This window comes from Aythya ferina (assembly GCF_964211825.1).
Source record: "Aythya ferina genome assembly, chromosome: 17".
Classification (NCBI taxonomy): Eukaryota; Metazoa; Chordata; class Aves; order Anseriformes; family Anatidae; genus Aythya; species Aythya ferina.
In genome coordinates, this window is record NC_140316.1 from 6,790,721 (window position 1) to 6,803,427 (window position 12,707).

The following is a 12,707-nucleotide window of genomic DNA, read 5'->3' on the forward strand; positions in this document are numbered from 1 at the left end:
CTCTTCTGGAGCCTTCTGCCGCTGTGCGGGCCCCGTGGCGCCATCTTGTGGCGGCCCCCGGCGCCGTGACGCCATCTTGTGGTGCTGGGTGCCGCCGCCATGGCGCTGTTCGCCATCACCAGGTGCCCGGGGCCGGCGGGCGGCTGAGAGCCGGGCTGTGGCGGGCGGGGGCCGGGCCTGACGCGTTCGTTCTCGGCTGTTTCAGGTACGCCGCGGAGGAGGAAGAGGAGGAGGCCGGGGCCGAGGCGCAGGAGCGGGCCCGGGTCCTGCTGGAGCGGCTGCGCGAGCAGGCGAGGGCCCGGCAGCTGAGGCGGCAGCGGGACGAGAGGCCCCGGGGAGCCGGCGGGGAGCCCGCGGCGGGCGGCGAGGCCGCGAGCCCGGGGAACGAGCGGCGGGGAAGGCGGCGGGGGGAGCGGCGGGAGGCTGCGGAGCGGGCAGCAGGAGGCAGCGAGGAGGAGGAGGAGGATGGAGGAGCAGCGCCCGCCGAGGGACGCGGAGCAGGCGGTGGTGAGAGGGGCTGGGGGGGCCTGGCGCGATGGGGCGGCGGTTCTCAGCCGAAAGATAGGTGTGAGGTGCCCTTTGAGTACCTCGCTGGGTTTATTTGAGAGGAAAGTTCTCTTTCTGAAGCCCTATGCTACAAGCTTTGGGGGTGAATTTAGCATAAGGGCAATGTGTGTCAGCTTAGTATTCCACCATCTCTATACCACCACCGCAATGTTTTGCACTTGGATTTAAGAGGAAGGATGAGCTTGCACATTGCTGACTACATTCTGTGGTGTAAAGTGTTTCCTGTATCACGTTTTTGAAGCATGCTCTGACCTGCAGCTTTGTATTTCTGTTATCTAGATTCTGAAGAAGATGTTAAACAACAGGAAGACAGAAGAAATCTTAAAAATAAATCTAAAAGGAAGAAGAGGAATGGTGAAACTGAGGGAGTTGAAAGCAAAAAAGCACGCAGCGAAGGAGCTGAAGGAAACCAAAGCACAAAGGAGGAGCTGCCTGTAGCAGCCTCGGGGGAAGAAGCAACTCCGCCACCTTCCAGCTTGGTGGTTCTCGGAGACTATGACAGAAAGCCTGTGCAGAAGGTAACTAGCTTGACTGAATTTTGATGATGGTTGGGTATAAACAGGCATCTTACCAGCTTATTTTAATGTATGGTATTGCTCATTTGATGGCAGAAACACTTTGTGACTGTCTTTCCTCCATTTCAGGTTCAGCCCTTTTTACCACAGTGGCTCGCTCAACCCAAATTACTGCAAAAACGTATCAAAGAGAACCTGATTCCAGTGGGGGATGTCCCAGGAATTCATCCAAAGCTATTGAAAAAGCTGCAAATGAATGGGATAGAGTCCTTTTTTCCAGGTACCTTGATAGTGCTCTTTCTTTCTTTCTGAATTCACTTATGTAGTTCCTGAATCTGTTGCTGCATGTATCATGTGTTCAGTGAAATAAAATATAGCACAAAAGCAAACTTAATGCACTGAAATGATGATACTAGTTTTAACACTTTACTTTCAAAGACTTAGGAAGGGTGAATAATAAAATTTGGTATATCTAGTCATAAATGCAGCGTGACAAAAGATGTCTTTTGAAGTAACAGCTCACAGCACCCACAGGAGACCGATCTTGCCTGTATCCTCCTTTTTTCCCCCTTAGTTCTATGCACGTGCTTTATTTCCTTGCCTTCCACAATCTCTGGTACTAACTGGACCAATCTGGGAACCTGTTCAACTCATTAAAAGGAGTTAAAGGGAGCAGCAAACTTGAATGACTTCAAAGCCTACAGGAGGTGTTCGTTTTTCTCCTTGGCAGATGTTGCTTCATTGCTCTGTTGCATAGTATGTGTTTTTATAGGTGTAGTTTGTACTCCAAAAAAAGGATGCTCATAGACAAGCGCTCATGGGTTTTAAATCTGCCCAGTGTCACCCTAACACGAAGACAAGACATGTATGAGTTGAAAACAATATTTAACACAGTAACATCTATGCTGAGTGCTAGAAATAGCTGAATTCTTGGAGCGGGAAATCTCCGTGTTCGGTGCTAAGCTCATGAATGAAAAAGAACCAGGGAAAAAACATAGCATTTCTACTAAGATGTTTTTTATTCTTCCTCTCTTATGTCTGTAGCAGCAACAGCACAGATAGGGAAATAGATTCGTTGTATAAAACACTGCTTTCCTAGATGAGTCTTAATCCCATTCATTAACTCTGTAGGTAATGTTTATTCCCATTTTTGTTCAGTTCAGGCAGAGGTGATTCCTGCTGTTCTGCAGAGTGCGTCCAATGGGTATTTGATGGGGCAGGGAGGATACCGCCCCAAAGACATCTGTGTCTCGGCACCTACTGGCAGCGGTAAAACCCTGTCCTTTGTCATACCAATAGTACAGGTGAGTTTACCCCCAGCAAAACATAGGGCAAATGTTTTGCTTGAACAAAATCAACCCCGTCCTGAACTTAGAAGTGGGTTAGAAAGCCAAGGAATTTGTGGATGCAAATAGATATTTTGCTCAGAGCTTTCTGAAGGAGCTGTAGGAGGAGTATTCTTCACCGCAGCATCCTACTCCTTTTTGCAGACAACAGGCATAGCATGAGGAGTTGGGAGTATGGAGGGGAGTAAAATGGAAGCATAGAACTCTGGAAAGTGTCACAGCCATCTCTTCTCACTAGCTTAGATACAAGAAGATCCTTTTCACCCCATGGCTTTCAGGGACTTATTTGGCCTCTGTTTTGGCAGGTTCTGCTAGATCGAGTAGTTTGCCAAGTACGAGCTCTGGTTGTTCTGCCCACCAAGGAACTGGCACAACAGGTATATAACTTAGCTCTTCAGCTTTTCACTGAGAACTGGGCTGAGGGAAGGGCTGGTGCAGGGAATATTTTGTCTGGCTGTTCAGGGATGCAGTTTGAACACGCTGTCAGTGGGTTTGATGTTATTAATGAAGTATTACTTTCACTGATTTTGTTGTGGCTAACAAAGCACATCTCTTTGCAGGTGAGTAAAGTGTTCAACATTTACACTGATGGGACAGGTCTGAAGGTCGTTTCAATTACTGGCCAGAAATCTTTTGCAAAGGAACAGGAGATGCTTGTCCAGAAAAAGTAGGTTAAATGCTCTTTTGATAAGGTTTGTGGGGATTGTAAGCTATTTAATCTTGGTGAGCAGAGGTCAAAATGGCGCTTATTGCATCACACCATCATGCAGTAATGATTTTTGATAGTAGGTTCATGTGGTAGACACATGAACCTACATGTTTTTGACAAAGTGCCTGCTACTACCCCTCTTTGTGGTTGTTGTGTTTTTAGATTTTTGGGGTTGTTCACCAGCTGAGTAGAATGCAAACGTTTACCTTGTGCCCACAGGTACAAATGACTGTTAGGGGGTTTGCTGCAGTTATTAAGCTTTTTCTTCAGGGCAATGAATAATGTCACTTTCTGTTTAAACAGGTAGTACGATGGAGAATAGTGCTTAGTGTCCAGCATTGTCTTTGTGTGCTGGTAAACTGTGTGTTTGAATTTTATTATTTCTCAGTTAAATTAAAAGAATAATGGGAAAATCTTAATGTCTTTTCACCAAGGATCTCTTTTATATGCCTTACAGCGTAGGGAGAAACTTAGTGATGAGCTGCTTGTTCTTTCAGAGTGACAGGCTACTGCAGCCTTGCTGATATCATTGTGGCTACGCCGGGGCGGCTCGCAGACCACATTAGCAAGACCCCAGGGTTCAACCTGACGCAGCTTCGCTTCCTGGTGAGTCAGCTCCACAGGTGTCCAACCTTAGCGCAAGGTCCGTTGGATCTTCCTGCTTTGTTCTTTCATGGTCCATAAATACGTCTCTGTTGGAACTGTTTTGTGGGCTTGGTCCTTGCTTCAGATTGCTCAGGCAGCTGTGTCACGATGAGAAGTTTTATTCCAACTTGTGACACCCAGGCATCCACACACTTCCCCTTCTGTCTTACCTTTGTGCAGACACAAATTTGGAGTGAAGCCATATCAGTCAAAAAACAGGGTAAATTATCAAACTGTAGTAGCTTCCACTGTATTGGAGTCTGTGCAGAGACAGAGCTGCCATCCTATTTTGGTTAAAGGTGATTTTTATCTTTTATGCAAAGGCATCAATTGTATTTAAATGCAAATGAATTTGTATAGTTTGAGTGTTGGTTTGGCTACGGAGCAACTGAAACAAAAGGAAAAGTTTGGAGGTAGAAATTTCTGCCTTCAATTGAGGAACAACAGGCAAGGAAAGAAATTATGTGGAGTAGAAGCTTCTATACATCTTGCATTCTCGCTCACTGTTACAGTCACAAAAGAGAAATACAAGCTGCCTAATCACAAGACAGTATTAAACAAGCAATGTTTTTTGTCTTTGTGAATTCAGATCATAGATGAAGCTGACCGTATGATTGATGACATGCACCAGAATTGGCTGAACCAAGTTGTCAAAGCTGCATTCCAAGTAGAAAATGACTCTGGCTCCAATATGCTTTTCCAGAGGACCAAACCAGGGCCTGTAACAGCAGCAAGGTAAGTTTCAAAATGCTTTTCTTTGAACCGTTTGCGTGGATGCCAGCACTCAGATGCCTGCTTCATAGCACACTCACAGGCGCTCCCAAAGCTTACTTATTCAGAGAAATGTCTGCCAAATTAAGGCAGCTACTTCTTTAGAGCTCTAAAAAGCAGGCAGTAAGCAGCTGGTATTAAAGGATGTCTTTTAGACTGAAATCTCCGTACTGTATTCTTCGAGCTTTTCTTAACTAGACTAAAGCAACATCAAAAGAATCCACAAATATTGCAAGTGTTTGAATCATTTGCACATTATCTATAGCAATGCCCTCTGGCAAGCTGAGTAATGAATTTGAAGGAAAATGCTAGAACTGTGTGTCTGCAGCTGCTGTTTTCAAATAGCAGGATAGAGATGTGTCAGAAACAGATCAGCAACCAAGGAAGGAAGCAACTAGGATGGGGGCAAGGGTGACCGATGTGTGTTGTGCAGCTGAGTTGAGAATGCTGATCCAGTTCCACCTGTGAACTCCTCTATAAAATAAGGGTAGAAAAAAACCCACTGGAAAGGCCCAGAGCAGAAGAGCATCAAAAATAGTTAATGGCTTCCCTTGTAACATCACCTACAAGTACTTCTGGAGGAAGTCCTTTGCCCTAACCTCAAAGCTCAGTTTCTCTGTACTATTTATTTCAGCTGCTGCTATCCTCAGATACCTTTACAGAAACTGCTGTTTTCAGCCACGCTGACCCAGGACCCAGAGAAACTGCAGCAGTTGGGCTTATTCCAGCCTCGCCTCTTCACGTCTGTATATTCTGAGAAAAAAACACTCAGAAATGGAACAGAGACTGAACAAGATGCTGAAGAGAAATACACACTTCCTGAGGGGCTATCGGTATAACATTAATTCTCTTGTAACCATGAAAGTAACTTTACTTGGTAGCTGTTGAAAGAAACAAGGTGCTTGAGTAAGTTATACTAGAAGATCAGTTTAACTCTGGAAAAATGTTTGTAGCCTATATATTAATACAGCTTTCATATGATGCCTTGTGTTACAGAGGTACTGGGAGAAAGTGGCTTTGACAGTATTTATGACCCAGAGAGCTCTGCCTTTGCTGAGTAATGAGCAAACGGAAAAGCATTCATTTGATTAGGATTAGAATTCTTCAGAATTCAACTTGTCTTCATGCAGAATTAAATTTGCTATCAATAGGGAGTGGAGATATGGAGTAATAATGTATTAGTACCTTTCAACTGTACTTTACGTACATATGTATCACATGCATTTCAAGGCATGTGGTTACAGGTCACCCAGTAGACAAGGCAGTGCGTGTTGTTGCTTGCCACAAAGAAGTCAGATCACTCCAACAACATTGTTCTTGCACCTCTACCTTGTGTTGTGTTCTCCCAGCCCATTGCTGTGACTTGTTCTAAGAGCAGTGACATTGTGGGGTCTGGTTTTGTTGCTATCAGTTGCAAAACATCCAAGCCTGTGTAGGTCACAGACAGCTGGTGGGTTTCAGTGGAGGTAGCCTGGAGGAAGTAATTTTTGTCTCTGAATTTCTTCCCTGCTGACTGCAGCAATGTTACGTGCCTTGTAACCTGAATTCCAAGCCTTTGCTCCTCTTGCACTTCATGCTGACAATGAAGTTTACCCGGGTGTTGTGTTTTACCAACTCCAGGGAGGCGTCCCACAGGTGAATGAACACGTTAATGAGATCACTTGGCACATACCTACTGTAGTGATGTGACAGAGTTAGGTAATGAAGTGACCATTTCTATGCTGTTTGCCTACAGATTGTTCCTGCTGATCCAAGCCTTTGGTGGAATCACTGTGGCTGAATTTTCTTCCCGGTTACCCCCCAGTGAGAGACAGAGAACCATAAAAGAATTCGAACAAGGAAAGATACAACTGTGAGTATCTTAAATAAGTTTCCTGCATGTCTTCAAATATAGATTATTTCTAGTGTGAAAAGCTAGTTAGAATCAAGAAGATACTTAAACAAGGACCCCTGTAAAACAGAGCATGTAGGAAACAATTTAAAAAATGGGTGTGGGACTTTGGTCTTCTGACTTATGAACTGTTTACACCTGCATGTAAACTGGCCTGTTGTGTTATTTCATAACAAGTAGTAAATGTATCTGCTTTCTCATGTTGTTGCCCAAAATGTACATACAGTTCTGAAAAATCTTAGCTTTACTGTCTGTGGTTAGGGGGATCTTGTGCTTACTGGAAGAAAATAGATGTTACTGCTAGAACTACATATAGTACTAGGGCTTCCTACCACAGAAACTCCCAACCAGACTGGCAGACAGTTTTACTTCTATTCATTTTTTTGATTTACTTTGTGATTTTGGTAACCATATGGGATTGCAGCTATAAGATGTCCCTGAGAAGAAGGTAAATATTATTTTCTGGATTTTCTTTTTGTCCAAACCCTATATGTTTAAATTTTTCCTTTACTACCGGAATTTCACACCTTACTGAATGCACACAGCACATTTAAGAATTTTTCAGATGGTTTACATGTTTTTAGCTTCCGGTACACTGGGATCAGTGTTGTGTGCTTGGAGAACCTGGAAACACCAAGCAGCTTTTCATGTACAGCTGCAGTGGAACTTATGTAAATGGCGTTATTAGCTGTCTGATCTAAGGGAGTGATTTATAGTGTTGTTTTCCTGTTCAGAGGCCAGAAGCCGGCTACCCAGTTTGAGCAGAGATTAGCAAGAGTTGTGCTGTGTTCAGTTGTTTTTTGTGTGTGTAGTGCAAGAGGGGTTACCTGAAAATGACTTCATGTATTTAAAACCAGGTTAATCAGCACAGATGCCACTGCTCGAGGGATTGACATTAAAGGAGTGAATTGTGTGATAAACTATGACGCACCTCAGTTCATCAGGACATACATTCACCGGTAGGTAAGACAACCAGGAACAAAAGGAAGGTATTTGAGCTTGGCTTTCTTTAAAATACATAGCATAAGTTACATGCACTTAAAAGGTGTTTATTAGCTTTTGATTTATTTTTTTTAACTTCAATATGCAAATAGCTTTTTTAATCAGAATTTAATCCCTAGCATTGCCAGAGCAATGTAGTATTAAAATAGAGAACTAGCTTTTGTAGAGAACTAGAATAGAGAAATAGAATAGAACTAGAACTAGCATAGAGAACTAGAACTTTTATATAACCCTGTTATACAAAATGTATTTTACAGGAGTTAGAAATACTGTCCTGGACAGCACCAAGTTGAGTTTCCAGATGCTTAGAAGACCACAGAGGCTCTGGAGCTGTAAATGAGCCCTGGAAATGCTCATCCTTTGTAATATGTGGCTAGTCCTGCTGTGTTAGACGTGAAAACTTAGAATCATACTTTCCTTACATGTGGAGAATTTCATAATCAGACTTTTGAAGCTGATAGTGGCAGCAGCTATGTGGCTAAACTGACTTGATGCTCCTTTTTTTTGATTTCAGGGTTGGAAGAACGGCTCGTGCAGGAAACGTTGGCTTAGCTTTCAGCATGGTCCTTAGAATTCAGGTATGTCATTGGTGTAAAATTCATTTGAAAAGGAAGCATAGAGAGGAGAGTAAGGAAGATAAGGGTCATACTAATTTCCACCTTCTCCAGTCAGCTGAGTTTTGTACTTGGAAATTCCTATTCAGTTATTCCCTGACTAGGCAGCATGTTCCAAAATGTGCTCATTTTCTAGCTGATAGGCAATGGGGTTTCTCAACTCCAGTGAAGGGGAGTTACTTTCATTTCTTCTTCTATTGTATCTGTTTTGTTGCACAGGAACGCAGGTTTCTGCGGATGTTGAAAGATGCTGGCATCCCAGACATAAAGAAGCACTTGGTGAAGGGCAAGTTACTAACGCCGTTGGTGCAGCAATATGAGGAAGCTCTGTCTAAGCTTGAGAAGACAGTCAAGGTAACTGGAACAGGAAAGAAGATTTTAAAAATCAAACTACAGCTTACACGGTTCATTGCAACTCATGACGAGCACAAGTATCGGAGTCCAGAAACCTCTTTAACTGAGCTGTTTCTGTATCAGTGTGAAGGAAGTTTTTTTGTGTGCATCAGAATTGAAGTACTTGGGAAGGGTTGGGAGGAGAGGAAGGTTTTCTGTTAGAAGGGTAGACAGTATTTGTGGTGTTCCCTTTACTCTGTTGGCTTTCTCTTTATCTCTTGAGCTTGGGTTTTGGCAGCTACCCAGAGGCAAGCAAACAAAATGCAGAGATTGAGTTGCCTTTTGTCATTCCAGAGTTTTAAGATTTACAACCATGCAGACTCACAGCCATGCTCAAGTTGGGTGTATCAAGCCAGGAAAGCTTTATCCACAGACCCTTCCATTTTCCTTTTATCCACATCCCTTCCACACCATTAGGAAGTTTGAGAGCTTTCAGACAGAAGCAGGATAGCATTTAACTTGTCAGATTGGTGGACTAGAGATCCATAATGGACATTGTTGTGCTGTGTGGTGTGGGGAAGTATTCTGCTCTCTACTTTGAGGACTCTTGATAAACACCTGTCCTTGAGAAACTATGATTTTGAGTTGCAGATTAGGAATGTCAGAGAACTGGGCAGAAAAGATCATTAAATTGTCCCTTTGCTCCCTGAAGTCCCTTCTGTGTGACTCTGAGACAGGAGCATCTTCAGTCACCTTCTCAACCAGCAAATTTTTAATTTTGAATAGGGGGAGCAAGCACAGAAACGAGCCTGAATGAATGCAAGCAGAGGAGTTTGTTTCATCGCACTGAAGCTGCTGAGCTGGACTCTACTACCTAGCACCGTAACACAGAGATACGGTTCCAGAGCTCAAGGGTTGTCTCCTCAAACTTATCATATCTTAAGTCAGCTGTTACAGACCTTGTTTCCCTTTCAGGGACACAGGTAACACAGTTCATTTACTGGTTTTCAAAAAAGAAAAAAATGTTGCTTTGGAAAGGGTTTTGCATCATACCCTCGTGGCATATGTAAAACCAGCAAGGAGCTCTACACCGTTCTGAATTTGGGCTGAGGGAACTGCTGGTCACCAGAGGTCTGAACTGTGCCCTCCTTGCCTCTGAACTGGGCCAGGTCTCGGTTCTGTACTGCGCAAGGAGCGGTATCTGCAAGTGCATGAAAGCGTAAAAACCTGTGCAGTGTCTGTAACAGAGTACTGTTTGAAGAGCTGTTCTAGGCTGAAGGGTCTGGAACTTTTAAATAAATACTATATAAATATTTTTTAAAACATTCTGTGTCTGTTAAAGATTCCTGGGTACAGGGGTGGAAATTGCACTGAGGGGGTTTTTGGTTGTGCAGTCCTGTGCCTTTGGTGTTTCCCTGCCTGCATTGTTCCATTCGGGGCAGTGGTAGCAGCAGATGCTGTTTCATATGAGGCTACTATTAATGCAGGGTAAAATGTCCAATGTCTGCAGTCAACTACTAACAGTAGGAGCCATAAGTCTGTATTTGACACATGCCGCTGGTATTTTTAGCTGCCCCAGGCAGAAGGCTTAGAACTACCACACAGCTGTAGCCTCCAACCACCCTTGAAGACCTTCAGCAGGAAGTGTTCCAGCACTGCCTTGCTATTTTGTGAAACAAAATAATTGTACAGCGGTGTTAGCAATACATTAAGGGAGAGAAAGGAAGGGGAAGGTGCTGGAAAGATTGGGGGTTTGGATGGCAGGAGAGGTGGCTGCGTACTGTAAAGGTGGGATTGTAAAAGTGAAGCCAGCCTCTGCCTTCCTGCTGTGAGTGCCCTCCTCTCGCTGTCACGCTGGTTTTGCTTAGCATGGATGGTGGAGCAGGAGAGTAAAACCAGTGCTGTGAGCTCCTCTGGGCACACACGCGGGGATTTGCTTCAGGGGCACCGATCCTGCTCGCTCCTGGTTTTGTTACCTCGTCCTCATGTGTTGATGGACGGCAGTAGAATCACAGAATCGTTAAGGTTGGAAGAGACCTCAGCGATCATCTGCTCCAACCGCCCCCCTACAGCCAATGCCGCCCACCGGGCCGCGTCCCCGTGCACCGCTTCGGACGGTTTCTGCTGACACTACACCCGGGGCGCTTCTAATGGCAGGGGGCGAGAGCCCGCCCCGCAGCACGCCCCTGGGCTCGGCTCGGCCCTGCGGGGTGGGGCCGGGCGCTAACGGGGCGGGGGCTCTGAGGCCGAGCAGGGCCGTGCCGAGCCGAGCCGAGCTGTGCCGGCGGAGGAGGGAGCGGCAGCAGCAGCATGGGGCTGGAGCTGTACCTGGACCTGCTCTCGCAGCCCTGCCGGGCGCTCTACATCTTCGCCCGCACCAACAACATCCCCTTCGAGTTCAAGCACGTGGAGCTGATGAAAGGTGAGCGGTGGCGGCGGGGGAAGCCCCCCGGGGACCCCCCTCGGATCCCCTAGGGGGGTGCTGGGACGGGTCTGTGCCTCCTGTGAACGGGAACTAAACGGGAACGGGAACTGTGCAGGTGGGAGCTCGCCCTGCCCACCCAGGGCAGCTGGCACCCCTGGGTGCTGCATCGGGTCCTGCTGCCCGTGGCACTCATCCTGATGGGGCTGAGCAGAGGCTCGCAGAGGCTGTGAAAGCAGGGGGGGACAGCCCGGTGGTGACTGGGGATCTGAAAGCCGTGAGCTCCGGAAGGAAGGCGTTTCGGATTGTTTGGAAGCCGACCGGGAGTTGGTAGGCACCTGCCCGAGAGGTAGGCTATCGTTCTGCCAAAGGATGCCCAAAGATCTGCATCTCCTTTTTTTTGCAAGAAGAGCTGGTAAAAACTGCCCTTCAGCCTTTTCTGAGCTCTGCGGGATTTGAAATTGAGCTAACGTACTGGCCTGAAAAATCATATAAGGTGAGAAGGCTTCTGGGGCTGAAACTGATAAAGAAACAAAAGAGGCTCCAGCTCGTAACTAAAAAAACAAACCTCAGGCGTGTTGTGGTTGAGGCTCTGGGTGTTCCCCTTCGTGCCTTGGCTGTTCATTGAACACACCTCGCTGCTTCACTCGCTCATCTGGGTAGGAACAGATTTTGCTGTTGCTTGCAGCTGGGGCTAAGCCCATCCTGTCCCTTCTTTCCCAACGAGTGCTTGTGGCGAGACGCTGAGCTGACGGAGAGGAGGAGGCTGGTGGGCAAGCCGTGAGAGCATCACGGGAACAGAGAAACTGAAAGAGATGTCAGGAAACTGAGAGGAAAATAAGTGAAATCAGTCCCAGCTTTCCAGTGCTCTGTGCCCCGTGGTGTCAGTGGATTTTAGAGGGGCGGGTTGGCTTACAGGAATACTAAAGGTGCATCCTGCTCGTGGGCTCACCCACCTCTCCTCTGCGGGGCTCCTGAGAGCTGGGGCTGGATTACCCCAGGATCTGGGTGCTGGACAGAGGGGTGTGGGCACACTGACCCCAGAAGGAGCCCTCCCTGGGGGCTGCACTGTGCCATGACATGTGCCAGTGTCTCAGTACGCAAGGACCAGTGAGGGGACGGGCGCTGTGGTTTGTGCTGGTGGCTGGTTCAATTGCGGCCCACCTGAAAAGCTCCTGGGTCCAGCAGGGGAGGTCTCAAGGAAACAGGGAAAGAGTGAGCCGGGATAAAGATCACACAGCACTCCAGAGACACCCAAGGATCGGAATCTGTGACCTGCGTGTAGGAAATGACAATGTCTTTTTGAAAAGGGGTGGAGGAGACAGGCTGCAAGCCAAATAACAAGGGGAATAGTCACAAATCAGGTTTGCCAAGTGCTAGGAAAAGTGAGACCTCTTCCAGAGCATCTCCCGGGGCACAGAGATTCTCAGTTGACTCATGCGGTGGGGACATGGCAGAGGGTTAGGTGTTAGAGAAACCTCAGTACAGATACACAAGTATGACCGAAGCCAGGGGACTGGAAAAGGTTGGCATGAGCAAAAGTGTGTGGGACTGGGCCCAGATGTAGTGAAGCACGCTGAGACTTCAAATGAACAAAACATCTCCAGTCGAGTTCGCTCTCTGCCTACTTTCTGGGGGAAAATATCTATTTAGTCTGAGGGCTAAAAAGATAGTTGAATATAAATTACCTTATATTCCAGCCAAAAAAAAAAAAAATCTGGCTTTCTCCCTGTCTTTGGGATTGTGTTTGTGGTACTGAGATCCCTTTCCCTCTCCTCCAAGCTGCTTGGTCTTCGCTCTAGGTTTGTACCCTGACAGGTAAGCTCCAAGCACAGACTTCGTGCTGATAGAGTCCTGATTTGACAAGCACTGCTGGTATGAAAGGACTCTTA

The 12,707-nt window shown here is 46.3% G+C and overlaps 2 protein-coding genes and 1 long non-coding RNA gene across 5 annotated transcripts in view; 2 read left to right on the forward strand and 1 right to left on the reverse strand.

The window, feature by feature from the left end:
• Nucleotides 1-9,718, forward strand: DDX51 (DEAD-box helicase 51). Its single transcript, XM_084538881.1, has 16 exons — nucleotides 1-122; nucleotides 206-507; nucleotides 847-1,085; nucleotides 1,212-1,362; nucleotides 2,241-2,386; nucleotides 2,734-2,805; nucleotides 2,989-3,095; nucleotides 3,635-3,743; nucleotides 4,372-4,517; nucleotides 5,188-5,386; nucleotides 6,073-6,188; nucleotides 6,289-6,405; nucleotides 7,302-7,403; nucleotides 7,961-8,024; nucleotides 8,280-8,414; nucleotides 9,180-9,718. The coding sequence occupies exons 1-16, from the start codon at nucleotides 100-102 to the stop codon at nucleotides 9,204-9,206; spliced, it is 2,055 nt and encodes a 684-aa protein (XP_084395007.1). The 5' UTR covers nucleotides 1-99; the 3' UTR covers nucleotides 9,207-9,718.
• Nucleotides 8,290-12,707, reverse strand: part of LOC311446104 — a 12,597-nt gene continuing 8,179 nt past the window's right edge. For 2 of the 3 annotated variants that reach the window (XR_014698753.1, XR_014698755.1), the window contains 3 exons: nucleotides 11,980-12,090; nucleotides 11,384-11,621; nucleotides 8,290-8,418 (listed from right to left, as the gene is read on the reverse strand). This is a non-coding gene — a long non-coding RNA (uncharacterized lncRNA). Of the gene's footprint in view, nucleotides 8,419-11,383; nucleotides 11,642-11,979; nucleotides 12,091-12,707 lie in introns of all 3 variants that reach the window. The other variant, XR_014698754.1, reaches the window with a different exon arrangement.
• The window catches only part of LOC311446102 (glutathione S-transferase theta-1-like), a 6,096-nt gene continuing 3,952 nt past the window's right edge, over nucleotides 10,564-12,707 (forward strand). The window contains exon 1 of the mRNA XM_084538883.1: nucleotides 10,564-10,815. Within this exon, the coding sequence (XP_084395009.1) occupies nucleotides 10,704-10,815 (112 nt within the window). The 5' untranslated portion in view covers nucleotides 10,564-10,703. The remainder of the gene's footprint in view (nucleotides 10,816-12,707) is intronic.

Bases quoted from the DNA above. Each gene is read 5' to 3' on its own strand.
- DDX51 (XM_084538881.1), top strand. From the start codon at position 100: ATGGCGCTGTTCGCCATCACCAG. The intron at 1,363-2,240 runs GTACCTTGATAG...ATTTTTGTTCAG, and splicing joins GATAGAGTCCTTTTTTCCAG to TTCAGGCAGAGGTGATTCCT. The intron at 3,744-4,371 runs GTGAGTCAGCTC...TTGTGAATTCAG, and splicing joins TGACGCAGCTTCGCTTCCTG to ATCATAGATGAAGCTGACCG.